At 40.0% G+C, this 15982-nt stretch overlaps 1 protein-coding gene across 2 annotated transcripts in view; it reads right to left on the minus strand.

Annotated features, from left to right (window-relative positions):
* kcnd2 (potassium voltage-gated channel, Shal-related subfamily, member 2) overlaps window positions 1–15982 on the minus strand; it is a 192671-nt gene that overhangs the window by 8455 nt on the left and 168234 nt on the right. For both annotated transcript variants that reach the window (XM_007904983.2, XM_007904982.2), the window contains exons 2-4: window positions 2515–2677; window positions 1263–1361; window positions 46–141 (exon numbers count right to left, since the gene is read on the minus strand). In XM_007904983.2, the coding sequence (XP_007903174.1) occupies window positions 46–141; window positions 1263–1361; window positions 2515–2677 (358 nt within the window). The remainder of the gene's footprint in view (window positions 1–45; window positions 142–1262; window positions 1362–2514; window positions 2678–15982) is intronic.

Below are 15982 nucleotides of genomic sequence, written 5' to 3' on the forward strand. Positions count from 1 at the left end.
TGACCAAATCCAAAAGCTGGTAAAGGCTCAAAGGTCATTGCTTACCGTGGTTTTCTCTAAGCAGTGTAAGAGATGGTGATGCTGCCTTTCAAATGAAGACCCCGTCTTCGCCACTAGGGCTTGTTCTTCATCATTAAACATCTGGAAATTCAACAGAAAATGAGTAGAAAATGTTATTAAGTTGTAATACAATAAAATGTGTGTGTCAGTCTGAATCAGTTGGTAGCACTATCGCCTTTGAGTTAGGTTGTGGATTTAAGCCCCAAATCGGACTAAGAACTCACATGTCTAAGATGTGCTAGGGGTGTGTTGCATTATCGGAGGTGGCATTCTTTGGATGATACGTTAAATTGAGGTCCCTTTTGCCTGTTCAGGTGGACATTAAGGATCGCATGGCACTATTTGAAAAAAGAGTTTCTTCTAGAGTTCTGGCTAACAATTCCCCCACTTATTTAGCCTCTTTCACATCAGGAGGATGTCTCAAAGTGCTTAAAATAAAAAAAAGCCAAACCACACTTGACACAAAACCAATTAGGTCCATAGAGCTCACGAAATAAATTTTACTGGGAAGTCTAGTGACTGTGTATTTGTCGGCAAACGTGGAAATAATAATGATAATCCTCGCATTTGATATAGAACCTAATCACGTCGTTGAAATGTCTCAAAGTGCTTCACAGAGTACACTGTAAAGTGAATTGACTGTATATTTTGTGGGTAAAACGCAGCAATCAATTGCGCACAGCAATGTCCCACAAACAGTCATGGATTGAAGTGACCGATTTATTATTATTTCCTTTGCAGGAATTATTACACCAGAATGTAGGGAATAGTGGAAATGTGAGGCTAATGAATGGTTGCAAGAATTTTTTAAAATTCAATTGCATTTCTGTGTATGTGTGTGTGTGGGGGGGGGGTAGGAGGAGGACAGGTGTATCACAGATTAACTATCACGGGATTTGGAAAGGTAAGATGCAATCCATACTAAGGGCAGGAGTAAAAGGAAGGTATGGGGTTATGGTTTAAGTGGCCTCATCTTGTTCCAGATTTTCTTAGGCTGTTACTCAGGGCTCTGCCTTTGAGTTCAGAATTTCAGTTTTAGTGAAGGCATTTTCCACATGAACAGGTATCCAAAAGATTACCGGAATAGTAGCAAACATAAGCAACACATATAAGGGTTATTTTTGACCCAGAACATGCAATTATGTTTCTAGCAGGAGAAAGAACAATGAGACATAGAGCTCAGCTCTACAGTAGCTTATTACCTGCTCCAGTGATTCACTCAGTAAGCCATTGCGCTTGCTTTGCATATACGCATTAGCACTCCCACTCTTTGCCACACGAATTCGAGCAAGCCTGGCTTTCTGTACAGACAAAAACATGCAAAACGATTAACATTCACGAATCCTCAGTTTTTATTATATTTACCACTAAACCCAGCTATAGGGAACTCTCATTTCAACCCCTTCACCATTTCAATAGATTTGCAATAAGAAATGATTTCTTATTTATCAGGAGGGAAAGTATTCACTCAAGTACCATTCTTTTTCCTTTTCAATTTTTTGGGGAAAACATCTATTTCTATGTCACAAAACTGAAATTTTACTTCATGTCACTTACTCCAAGGACCATATCTGGCAGACACGTATATTAGAGCACCAACACTCTGTTACTTACTGTTTTATACCTGCACACATAACCACTCACCCATTTCAACTCTCAGTGAATCAATTAGAACTGTGGGGCAGATTGCAAATCAAGTTGAATCTGCATCAACCCTTCTACACATACACACGGTCTTACACACACACACATATACAGACAGAAACGTACAAAAGAATGAGCACACATGTAGTCACATATATGCACACACAAACTGTATGATATGTGCCAGATTATTTTTAGGCTAAAGATGTTATCTCAGATTCTGTGTGGCCGTGTCAGTGTTTGAGAAGTAAACGTGAATCAAATATGGAAGGAACTCTACTGAATGAGCAATTCCTAAAGTCTGGCACATTTCAGACAGATAAATACAGCAGAAAACTGAAAAAAGGCTGTTGCTCTTCTATGCTTTGTCTGCATTACATTTCGAGAATGTGGCTTCCAAGATAAATTCAGGGACTTGTGGCAGGGGTAACTCATTCCCTTCTATATCTCTTCTGATTATTTCGTTTTTTTTAAAAAAGAGTTCAGAAAAAGGATGAGCATTTCTGCTAGGCTCATAATCGTAGTTGGTTAAATTGGATGTTAGGTTCACTGTGGGAATGAAGTTTGGAGATTTTATAAATATAGAGTTCATTTCTTCCAACTAGAGAAAGCAGCACAAGCTATGAAAGGAGACTGAAGTATTATAAAAGGATGCCAGCGTATTGCTTTGGGACAAAATGCATTTGTGCTGGTAAGCAAAACTACTACGCTTCCAAGGTAGATCAGTCTCCAGAACATTGTACACATGTAGATCGACCAGAGAAGAACACAGCAGTGTGGGGGTGGGTCAAACATGTCTGGACGTCGTACCTTCTGAGCCTTACGCTTGTCGGCCCGCTGATTCTGGTGGTAGATACGGCTGAAATTTGAGACAATCACAGGCACTGGCAAGGCAATAACCAGCACACCACTCAGAGAGCAGATAGAACCAAAAATCTTCCCAGCAATGGTCTTTGGTACCATGTCACCATACCTGCACCAAAAGAAAAACACCATCGGAAATTAATCTGATCCATACCTAGATGTCCCAGAACAGCAAATCATATACAAGAGTACTGAGTAACAGGCCAATAATCAGTTTATTCTTTAACAGGAGAGAACCTTAAATCTCAAGGGTACCAGAGCTACAACAATCAACTACACTCTTATTTTCAGCTTTGAAGCTGTTCTCAGCCTTCTTTGGACTCAAGTCACAGGTCAACAGCATTGGCCAGAATGCAATTGGCTTCAGGTTCATTTACTAGTCACAGTATTCTTGCAATATACAAACAACTGCTGCATTCAATGTTATTAATATTGCTTCTCATCCTAAGTGCACAAACTGCTCACAGCATCTCTTTGGACTCTACTTGCCCCAAAGTTTTACAACCTAGAATTTTTTTAAAAAAGCGAAATTAAAGAGCAATTTTTCCCGACAATGTAAATACCATAACATCACACCACTTCTCTTCTAATCCCAAAAGTCTCTGTAAGATTAGTACTCTTGGCATCAGTTCCTCCAGGCTGGGGTGTACAGTGCAAGTGACTCACAATTGATTCTCAGTACATTTCAGACGCACTGAACTTTTCTTTCACTTCAGGTCCATCCCCAATGGACCAGATTCTAATGTTTCTGAACTTGCTTTTGATGAGGTGCTATGTCACTTTTATTGAGAAGGTAGTGTTTGATTGATACTTCACACACCAGTCATCTGGGTATGAACATGAATATCAGGATTGAGCAATAAATAAGCCACAGTCAGACAGACTTACAGTGGCAGAGGGAGATGTCTGCTGTAATGTCCATTTGTTAAACAGTTAACCAACATCAGTTACTTGCTGCACATAATGATTGTGTACATTTAGGCACAACACAGTTTACAGATTAGCATACTAATACTTATTCCTTTCTTAGAATCCATTACTCTTTGCTAATGTACCATAAATGAAATATAATTTTATGCTAAATGTCTGAATAGACAAGGTCAACAAGGGAAATCACTCGCAGTTGCTAATAGCTTCCACTGGAGGGTACATGACCTGAATCTAAAGCTGCCCTCATAACCAGGATTGGGCACGAGCTACCACTGTAAGTCAGTCTTGCTCAGATTAATTTATTGCAGTCATAATATCCATGCAATTTCCTAACAACTGTTGCCGTTCATTGTCATTAAACGGGATTCTGTAAAAAGCATTGGCAATGTCAGCCTTGAAAGGAATTTCTCCATTAAATTGCACATCGTCAAAGTCACTTTATGAAAGTTGACCGTAATGCGAGCATTCTGAACTGCCACGTGCACAAGCTCGCTGCAACATATGTATCTAACATTGCTGTGTTCTCAAACCAGGTTGACCAAAAAGTTGTGATAACTACTCTATTGTCTAAAAAAAACATAATAATTTCTTTCCAAGACTTATTAGAGATTGTAATGGTATCACAAATTTTTGGTCACCCTGTACAATGATTTGCTTTACTTGTCTACAAATGAAGAGTCACTGCACTTTACAGTAAATCCTGTGAAGTGCATTTAGACGTCCTCTCGATGTGAAAGATCATAGACTATCAGCTGCAGTCTGTCCATTACATCATCAGGGCTGCAGGCCCCCCATCCCCCACCACCCACTGATTTGCTTTGCTGGTTTCTACATCTTACCAGTCTGACATTCAACACAGCGTTCAGTTAATGAAGTGCTAATAGTTCACCAGATTTCATTAGTGGAGGTAAGATAGAGCAAATGTCAATTTCAGATACACATATATGCACAAACACTGGTTCATTATGGCAGTGAACCCTCACAGCCTAAAATGATTGAGGGCACAAATCTTCAAAAAAAAATTATTTGCTGCCATGTTTCGCCCACAAAATACACAGTCAATACACTTTACAGTATAGGCTGTGATGTGCTTTGAGACGTCTTGAAAACATGAGAAGGCACTATATCAGAGGCAAGAATTGTTATTAAATGACTAAATGACACTAATCCAACCCCAAAAGTAGGACTTTTGACTTACGCTTTGTCTCAGGGATATTCTCTGAGCTGGGCCATTTAAGAATGAAGAGGAGCTTTAAAAGATAGCCTACAATTGACAGCAGATTAACCTACGTATGGGAAGCTGCCTAATGCTTCACACTCAATGATTTGCTCAAGGCACGTTTTTTCCCAGATCGGATCCAGCGATTTCCAGGTACAAACCAGAAGTTGTGATTAACATAGTGAATCCAGTTGGTGACCATAGAATATTTTGCCCCCCACTCACTCATTCACACACCTCTTTTTCTTTGCTGCAACGTAGCTTCTATAGAATATGAAAACTATTTGACACAAGTGTGAAATCATAGGTGATAGATATCCACTTTTGAATTCAAAAGCTTTGATTTGAATAATTTATTTAGGTACAATAACTGGGAGTAATTTCCGACACTGCACTTAGAAAAGCCAAAGCTAATGTGTCAAAGAGATTACATTTTAATAATGTCTCCAAATTCTATCACTATAGACATAAATCGATTTTGAAGCGAACAATATGAAATGAAGCTGAAGCACAGGGGTTCTTCCTGTTTGGTAGTGGTTGATGGAACTAGAGTAATGTCAATTTCCACATCGGTGACGTTCATTTACAGTTTTGCAATTTTTCTGAAACATGCAGGTTTTAGAAATGTGAACCGAATCTTATTACAAGTTATTAAAATGTTGGGTTGTTGGGGCCCCACCCTCTCATTATTTCTCCAAATTCACCACCACCAACAACTTGCATTTATATAGCGCACTTCACATGGGGTAGCACTTTGGAGTGCTTAACAGTGGCATACCTTGCCAGCCACACAATAACTAGAGAGGTTTAGGTGAAGAAATTGGTTCAGCCTCTCTGATCTCGAGCCTCCCAAACCCAAACCCTACCATCTGCTCAGTACAACATTAAGCTATTTCTTAAATTAGTCCAGTGTCCTACCACTACAACGCTTCCTGCTAGCTGTTAACTGGTAAACTTGCATTTTCCCTTAAAAGATTAATTGTATTTTTATTTAAGAAAAAAATAGACAAATACTTTATTGGGAAGCTTTATTCTGTAACATTTCTTTTCTCACTTTTCAGATTTATGACACTAAATGCACGAAAAGGTCTGTGGCAATTTGCAGATCACTCACATAGCAACATTTTAAATATTAAAATCACTTTATTTAACAGGATTATGTTGCTACACTGTTTATTATGCCAAAATCTGAGTTTCAGCCGCAGGGCAGGATTCTCAATCTGCTGGTGAAAATTCATGAGACATAAAGCCCTTCAGATCTGTCTGTTAATCTTCCACTATACAAGCTATTTGTAAAAGTGACCTCCTGATTTTTGAGTATAATGTCTATGTAACTAAAATGAACAGGAAATAACAAGGGCAGAGATTGATTATAGGGCTGTATCGTACATGAAAGACCGATATAATTAATGCCATGCTGACATTTCAGAATTATAAAATAATCATGGTGATCAATAGTGTACATTTCCAAAGAAATTTAATAGTTTTAAAAAGACAAAAATATTTTCTGTCAACCTTCTACACGCCCATGTCTGCGGCTGTAGCAGTTTGGGCCTTGCTTCTGTTACCAGGAAGACTAACTATAATCTGAATCCCTCTTTACACTGCAGAATGTTAGTGACTAGAAAAGGAAACCGGAATAGAGTGGCATTTCCTCACGTTGGAAATAAAAGGATCATCATCAGCTAATTTGTGCAGAGCAATGTCCCACAGACAGCCATGAAGTGAATGACCAATTTTATCCAGGGAACTGTTGGGAGTTCAAACCTCACGTTGGGCCGTTTAATTTACCCTCGAATGCAAAGTTGGGGTTGTGCGGCATTGTCAAATAATTACAGTAGCTGGGGTAATTGCTGCATTGTCAGAATGCCGTCTTTTTGATGAGACGTTAAATTGAGATCCTTCCTGTCTGCTTGTTCAGGTGGTCATTGAAGATTTCATAGAACAATTCAAAAAAGAGTAAGGCATTTCTTATGCGGTCTTGGCCAACAATCCTCCAGATAAAATTGGTCATTCAGTTTGCCTAAAGCAACACATACTGCCTACACTTGACAGTAATTATAATAATAATATTGTTGTTCTCTGGATTACCTTTACTGCATTTTGAGCTTACACAGAGAAGGCATCAATATCTTCTTGGACTGAAGTTGTACCCTTCTCACACACTTTCTGTCATTTCATGCAGTGTTCTTTAGTCAAATATTAATTTGATTTGACAAGTGCTAGATGAACAATCAATTATTAAACAGATGAGTAGAAGGTGTTTTCTGCCTTGTTAACAATGAATTGCCTTAGCAAATAGCCAGAGCCCAAATATCCTGAGAGTTTCTTTCAGAATATAAATACTAATTCTTTATTTGAGAGAGTGCCTTTCACATTAGGAGGATGTCTCACAGCATTACACAGAATATATGTAAAGTGTAGTAACTGTATTTTTTTAGGCAATTGATGTAGGCAGCCAATCTGCACACAGCAATGTCGCATAAGTAGCCACGAAGTGAATGACCAATTTTATTTTGGGGGGATCATTGACCAATATACAAGGAGAAACTCCCTTCTATTATATTGTTAGTTGAAATAGGCTTATTTGGAGCATCATCAATGGGTACTTGCTGAACTTCATTATGTTTTGTGTCTCAGCTTTGTTCAACTGGGTCCCACAATTGGCTGCTGTATTTGCCTACAAATACACGGTGACCAATGTTTACAGTAAAGTCCTGTGAACCACTTTGAGGCATTCCAACAACATAATTAGGCGCTATATAAAAAATCTAAGGTTCATTATTATTACAAGTAGTATATTTTCCAAATAATATATATCAAAATGTCCCAAAGCATTTCACAGATAATTGCTGTCAAATGTAATGCCTGTCTTTGTGGGTGAACTACTACAATGAAATTTTCAATTTGTAGGAATGTAAAATGTCTTGGATTACTTTCAGTATGAAAACCTTGCAAGTGGGTTTTAATAATAATAATCCTTACATCTGGTATACTCCTTTTTACCTCAGGAGGACGTCCCAATGTGCTTCACAGGATATACTGTAACGTGCAGTGATTGCGTGTTTTTATCAGCTAATGTGGCAGCCAATTTGTGCACAGCAATGTCTCACAAAGATTTGGAATTAATTTAAGCTGAAAGCCTCCCAGATAAGATCAGGATCCCTATTGAAGTTATCTCTCTGTTGGGGAATTGGGTGGTTCCAAATGAAACTGTATAAAGAGAGGGCACTTTTTAACACACATCAAAATGTTACATGATCTGTCTTCAACAAAACTTTTCAAAGATACAGATTTTAGGCATCAAAGTTCTTCAGTCTTTGAAACTTTGTATCATGGGGGTCGAGAGATTGAAACTCCAACTGAGCTGCCAAATTCACATTGCCTCTAATCTGTTACAAAGAGTCGTACAGCTCAAGATAGACATTAAAAAATAATGTCATTTTGAAAGTTTCTAGTAATAAGATAATAATAATTACTAGAGTTCTAGTAAATGGGTGAGACAAGGTCTCGTCTACCTGCATAGTCCCAATGGCACTGTTTGAAGAGAAGGGAGTTTCTCCAGCTGTTTTGGCCAACAAATCCTCCACTTAAATCGATCATTCACCATGACTTCTTCTGGGATTTGTAGTGCTCAAATTAGCTGTTACATTTGCTTACAGACAACTGTAATACACTGAATAGTAATTGCTGTGAACCACTATGAGCCATTTTGGTGTGATAAGGCACTTTATTAAATGTAAGAAATATTGTTAATAATAATCCTTGCATTTGATATAGTGTCTTATCAGAAAACATGACATCTCAAAGCACTTCACAGGATTTGGTCCATCTGATCTCATCCATTGCTCAGGAACACCCATCCCATCATCTTCCCATCCCAGCAACACAGAATGGAGAATGTTTCTGTCTCATGCTGTGAGGAGGCATCATGTGGAAATGATATCCCATATCAGCTTCACCACATGCCGCTGGTAGCAAGGATACGCAGGACTCTCCTCTGCAAGCAGCCACTGGCACATACTGGCACAAGATTAGACTGCACCTTGTTTTTTTACTTTCATTCCAGTTGAAACTTTGAAGTTAAAGAACACAATACTTGCTCTGAGTGATAAATAATGATGTCTTCACCGTAAACCAGAAGCGCACCAACCTGAGGGAACCCCTTTCTGATTTGCTCTTTGTCCAAGTGGGGTTCTAGAGTTGCTGGTGCTGTGATGCATCTCCAGTTACCAGCAGCAGTCACTAGTCTAAACTGCAGTCCTGGGAAAGCGCTGCATAATCTGAGGAGCCATCCTTTGGATGAGATGTTACCCTGTTCAGGCAGACGTTAAAGGTTTCATAACGTTATTCATAAACAGAAGGGAGTTTCTCCCTGTTTCATTCAATTCATGGCCGTTTGTAGAATGTTGTATGTAAACTGGTTGCTGTGGTTGCCTACAAATGTTTGCAATCATTGTACTTTATAGTAAAATCCTGTGAAACACTTTGAGCAATTTTGAAGATGCGATAAGGCGCTATATCAAATGCAAGGATGCTTATTGTTTGTTAAAATCACATTTTAGGCCCCACTGTTTTGACATAACGCCTCTTCGCAGTGTGAGACAGTTACCAGTGCCCTCTCCACTCTGTGTTGGTGCGTTAGCCCTCAAATCTGCTACAGCTCCTTGCTGCTTCACTGCATTTTAATTTGACATTGTACAAGGGTAATACTGTTCATCTCTCCATGGGGAGTACAAACCATTTTTAAAAGGTTTCCCAGTTGTAATATACATTCCAAGTTTTATTTAATCACAGTGTTTTTTCTGTTGCCACTTGGTTTAGTGACATGAATCCATTTTATTCCGTGTTCCACAAGTGTTGGTACTTGATATCAGTAACACAGCAACATTGGCTTTCAGGAACTCTTCTTCTTAATAGCAACATTCTGCTATTAAGAAGCAGGAGACCTTTAAGCAAATAATACTAATCCTTACATTTGATAAAATGTCTCTCACTTCAGCAGGACATCTCAAAGTAGTAGTAATTAAAGTATAAAATGTAGTAATTATACATTTTGTAGGCGAACATGGCAGCCAATTTGCACACTGTGTCCTACAAACAGCCATGAAGTGAGTAACCAATGTTACTTGGTTGGCCCTTTTTTCAAGGATAGAAAAGGTTTTGCTATGAACCTTTTATGAGCCGATGCAGCTCATTGAAGAAAGTCATTGGCATTTCTTACATTTAGAAATGCCAACTTGAAACTGTATTTAATTTTATCCTAAGCACAATCAATATTTTCCCTGAAGCTATATCTTACATCAAGTAGAACTAGTTCTAGAGCCTTGGCTACAAAAGGCACAAGCAGATCCTGTTGAAGACGGCTTGATTAAAGTGTTATTGCTCTTCCAGAGCTCCATGGACACAGGGCAAGAAGCCACTTACAAGAATAGAACCAAGTTCCCGAGCTCTTCAGCAAGTTCTGAAATCTGTCCTGTGAGTGACAGTGTTGGGACAGAGTTGTCAGTTTTACACTGTGAAGAAAAAGGTTCCAAACTTGAGGTCAACGTTATATATAGACGTCAAATGGAATTAGTATGATTACAAAGCTGCTTCCCAGAAACAGGGGGATGATTCAATCAGCTATTGGCATGCACTAGAAAAAATGAGCAAAAAAGAAGCGCAGGTGGCAAGACTATTCTGCATTAATCTTTCATTATAAAATCCTTACTCTTGTGCAAGAGCCAGAGTAAGCAGGTGGTGGGCTAAATAAATTCTAAGTGTAAGGTGCCGCAGGAAAGTTTACAGTCTTCCTCTGGCAATCTTGACGTGAAGGGGAGAGAGCTGCATATCAGCATCCTTTGTCAGCAGTAGTTTGCTGTATACGTGTGGATTTAATCTGTTTATTACGTGTTATGTGTACATGGGGTGAAAGTGAAGAGTAGACGAGTATCACCGTAAATGCAAGAGTCATATAAATCTTCAATAAGTTAGTGATACACAAGAGAATTCAGTACTTTGTAAACTCCCAGTTAGTTAGGCCTCCAAACCTCATTCACCTACTGTACTTGAGTTAGGCCAAACAGCTTTGAGCTATCAATTAAGACTAATTTGATTTCTTATACAGTGAGACTGGTCTGCAGCTTATGTATAGAGGAGCTGCAGAGCCCAACAAGTAGGCAATTTGAGTAATCACTAATTCTAATGACTGAAGGCTCACATTGGTGATGCTGGGGCGAACAGAGCAGGAGACATGAAGCAAGCCAGTGTTTGCTGTGTGTAGTGAACAGTCAAGGGAGTAGGGTCGTGGAAGTAGGGTGGGGAGAGGCTATATAAGCTTTTGAAGGTGGATGCAGAGGTTGAACTCGATTCGCTGTGGGATGTGGAGCTGAGAGGAAATGATGAGCATTCAGAGCCTGGTATGGGAGAGGACATTGCCTGAGGAGTTCTGCGTGAGCTGCAGCTTGTGTAGAGAGCAGCTGCAGAGCCCAACAAGCAGGGTATTTGAGTAAGCGAGAGGTGATGGAGGAATGGATAAGGGTCTCAGCAGCCTGGAGATAGTAGAAGTGATGGTGGAGGGCGATTTTGCGGAGGTGGGGGAAAGCAGAGCTAGTGAGAGACACAAAGCAATTGCTCAGGACCACTTATGCAACCGCTGTTATCTTGTGGCCATGGTTTATATACCACAATTTATACTTCAGTCCGCATTCGCTCACTTAATTCCCTCAAACCTTTTTCTACCTGTGGTGGACATGTGAAATTGAGCAAAGATTATAAGAAGCATTAGATTTTCAGCTTTAACATGACAGTCCTAACTAAGACAAGAAGCTACATGGCTCAAATCTCACTTTTAGCCCTTTTTAAAAAAGTAGAATAAGTATCAAGGAACTCTTTGGTGCTTGCTTACAGAAGCTTCACTTCAGTGTTTGAACATGTTGAGGTGGTGAATAAACACACAGTTATGTCTTATATATTATACATGAAATGCCTTATATATTATTCATTTGTGTTAGCGTGGCTCAGTTGGCAGCGCTCTTGCCTCTAAATAATAATCCTTGCATTTGATATAGCGCTTTTCACATCTTCTAGATGTCTCAAAGCGCTTCACAGAATATACTGTAAAGTGAATTGACTGTACATTTGTGGGTGAAATGCAGCAGCCAATTTCACACAGCAATGTCCCACAAACAGTCATGGATTGAGTAACCAAATTATTATCGTGTTTTTTTTCTTGAGGGATTATTATCAGGCATGTGGAGCAAGGAAACTTGCCCAAGGTTTTACCCTGCCGGGAATCAAACCCAGGTCTCTCGCTTGTGAGGCAAGTGCTCTAACCACTGAGCTACAGGACTCCACACCTAAATCAGGTGTGGGTTCAAACCCCACATTGAGACTTGAAACTCTACCGTCTAGCCTGACAATAAAATGCAGTGCTGGGGGTGTGTGCTGCTTTATTGGAGGTGCTGTACTTCAGATAAGATATTAAACCAAGGCCCGTCTATCTGTCCAGGTGGCCTTTAAAGATCCCATGTCACTATTCAAAAAGAGAAGGGAGTTTTTCCCAGTATCCTAGACACCACACCTCCAAATAACAGTTAGTGGGACTTTGCTGTGTGCAAATTAGTATACCCTGTGAAATGCTTTGGATGTCCTCCCGAGAAAAGTGCTGCATCAAATATAATTATTATTATTTTGTAAGTGTGATAACTGATCAGGAAATGAAATCAGTTTGAAATCCAGTTGTTGATTATCAGGGACCTAATGATAAGAAAGCGGGAAAATAACAGCTCACCCACTTGACACCCTCAGTCAGTTGTGTATAATCACCCACAGAGCTCTTTTCTTCCATTCAAATGGCATGCTCCTTATTGAGAGAAAACGTGACATATTGGAGCTGTTCCAGATTCTGTTCATACTGTGTGAGTAATAGCTGCCGTTCAATATGCAAAAATTCAAATGAGGCTTAAATAAATTGTACCAACATTGGGAATGTGCACTGCAAAGATAAAGCTCTGGGTTAGGAAATGAAACTCGGGCTAAACTGCCGCCTCAATTCACTGAAGTCATCAATTCAGATGACATTTCAGGAAAAATAAATTACAAATGGTTAGCAAATGAATGGTTCTGTTCTCGGACGGGCTAAATGATGTAAAGTTGGTTAGACTCCGGTAATTATTGAGTTTCCAATGTTGGATAAAACATGATTGAATGGAACCAACAAAGCGTCATTCAATTTTTATTCAATCCTTTTGTGCCATTCAAAACATTTACAGCCAGTGCTTTGTTCGCATGATGACGGCTACAGAATGCTTGTACAAAGTGGCTTGTGCAGCTTGCCATTCACATGGCGAGAAAAAAATATTTTACAGCTTCTTCCTTAATTCTCAGAATTTTATTCCAGTTTTAAAAAGCTACTGCATTACCACTCATCATCATTAACCAAAGCATCCAGCGGGTTTGCACTCCATTAGATTTTCAATCATCTACAGACAAAGGGATAACAGGCCCGAATGTGAAACAAACCATGGATCCAGTTACCATGGCAAACGCATGCATCACCATTCCCGCTTGGGGTCTTGGTTATTGATCAAAATACAGGTTATTTTTAGGTACTAATACATAGCCACACGCATGCTGAAATGGCAGTGAAGCAGAGCTTTTTTTTNCACATACTGATAAACGAAGGCTTGTTTGTTTTAAAAAANCAATACACTGCAGTGAGGATGGCAGTGGACTCATTATATTTCATAATATGTACATTTTTGCCATAACAGATCTAACCACTGCTGCCTGGAGAGCTACAACAACAACAACAGCAACTTGCATTTATATAGCTCCCCTCATGCAGGGTAGCGTCTCAGAGAGCTTGACAATGGCAGAGCACAACTCCATGTCAGGGGGAGGGGGAGATGACCATAGGCAAGGTCAAATTCAGGCGCAACCTGAAAATGGGGAAGGAAGGGCCAAGGTGGAGGGATAGAGGAAGAGTGTTACAGAGTTTTGGGGCGTGGAGAGGCGGAGGGAGAGAAAGAGAAGGAATGCAATGTGATGTGATAGTTATCACTGGGGACAATTAATAATAATCCTTACATTTTATATAACCCCTTTCACATCAGGAGGATGTCTCAAAACACTTCACAGGATTTTCTGTGAGGTGTAACCCTTTCGAAAGGGTTAAGAAATCTTAGTTATCAAACATGTTCATTTAACCCCCTCCACTCCAATTAGGTGTGAGTCTGACTCATTTAGTACTACCCTTCCTTTGAGCCAAGTTATGGGTTCAAGGCTGACGATTCAGTGCAGTGCTGGGGGTGTGTTCCATTGTCAGAGGTGTTGTTCTTCAGATGAGATGTTCAACCTAGGTCTTATTGCCTTTTGAGATGGATGATAAAAAGAAGGGAGTTTCACTTGATCATTCACTTGATGGCTGTTCTGTTTGAGACACTGTTTAGCGCAAATTGGCTGCCGCATTTGCCCACAAAATCCACAGTCACTACACTTTACAGTATATCCAGTGAAGCACTTTGCAATGTCTGGAAGAAGTGATGGGGCACTATAACAAATTAAAGGATTATTATATTGTGTGAAGTCACCTTCTATAAATGTCTATTTAATCTTCTGTCATAATATATTTGTTTTAGAGATGGTTTTGACATTGCTAGCATCATTCATGATGTCTAAATACTTCTTTCTCAACACCACCACTGAATTATTAAGGGTGACATATCCATCCCGAGCTCCCTACACTTACTAATGTTTCTGATCATCTAAGCTCATAAGATAGCAGCAAAGCACAATTCATCCCTGTCTATTGCAAGAAGAATCTAAAGTTGAAATCTTTTGCAATAAGGGAGGAAGAGAGCCTGTTCAGTTTGTTAAATGAATAACCTAGAAAGTAACACAGCTTAGAAAGTACATTAGCGAGTGAGTAATTAAGTTGCGCTCATATGTGCAGTTGGCAAGTTTAACAAAAAGAATTGATTTCAAAGCAAAACCGCAACAACAAACTGCATTTATATTGAGCCTTCCACGTCGAGAGGAAGTCCCAAGGTACTGGACAGTCGAAGGCTTACACCCGAGTTTGGGGTTGGATTCAGAAGGGGTGTGAGCCGAGGTGGGCGGGGAAGAAGATAACCGAACGTGTGGTCAAAGAGGAAGGTTTTCAGATGGACGTTGAAGGAGGCGTGGAAAGGTGCGAGTGGAAGGGACTCCAAGCAGAGTTCCAGAGACTGGGGCAGTTGGACTGCAAGCTTGACCGCGATGCTGGGGTAGGCAATGTAGAGATGTGAAGCAATCCAGCCCTGCTGAATGGAAGAAATGGACAGGTTGGCAGGTGCACAGAGATAAGAGATGAGAGAAGGTCACAGAGATTGAGATTGAAAAGATCGTGCAGGAATTTAAAAGTGACAACCAAGATCTTGAAATCTGGCGGATGGGGAGCCAGTGGAGCCGGGCAAGGATGGGGGTGATAAATTCATGGAGCCAAGTGTGGGAGAGAATATGAGCTGCAGAGTTCTAGATGATCTGTAGCTTCTGGAGGGAAGAATTGGGTCATTCTTCCCAATTCTGAGCAGAGAGATAGCATAGTTTAGCCTGGATGTGATGAAAGCATGGATAAGGGTCTCGGCAGTTTGAGGGGAGAGGTAGTGGGGCGGAAGCGGGCAATGTTGCAGAGGTGGGGGAAGCTGAACAGGTCAGAGCACAGATTTGGGGTTTAAAGGATAGTTGAGAGTTGAACAAGACACTGAGGTTCCGCACTGACTCGTCATGTAAAATGTGCTTCTGTGTAGATTGATGTTGTCAGAGTTTGAGGTAAGAAGGTGCTGATGGGAGGCAAGCAGGAGAGCCTCTGTCTTGACGGCACTCAACTGGAGAAAGTTAGCTCTCAACCAGGACTTGTTCCAGCACATCCAGGACCACAGTAATAACACAGTGAATAATACAGAGGAGTATTTGTCCTAAGGACATGTGTTCAGTGCATGCTCATGTGAAGAAAATATATCACAGGGTACAAGGAGACAATGTTTGCTGCAGTGTAGATGTTATAAGAATGTACATATATCTCTTGCCATCCTACTGCAAAATGTTGCTGCTACTTTACCTTGGTGTTTTTTTTTTGCTTTTTAAGTATTTTGATGCAGTTTCTTCCACAGGGTTAAACCATGAAAGAAAATTGATGGCATAATAGGTGCACCATATATGAAATAAACAAATCCCTCCCAGTTATTACTCTTGCTCACAAGCCTCAGCTCCTTTGATGCCTCCAGATTCATTGGGAGTCAG

Source organism: Callorhinchus milii, unplaced genomic scaffold, assembly GCF_018977255.1.
Source record: "Callorhinchus milii isolate IMCB2004 unplaced genomic scaffold, IMCB_Cmil_1.0 Scaffold5, whole genome shotgun sequence".
Classification (NCBI taxonomy): Eukaryota; Metazoa; Chordata; class Chondrichthyes; order Chimaeriformes; family Callorhinchidae; genus Callorhinchus; species Callorhinchus milii.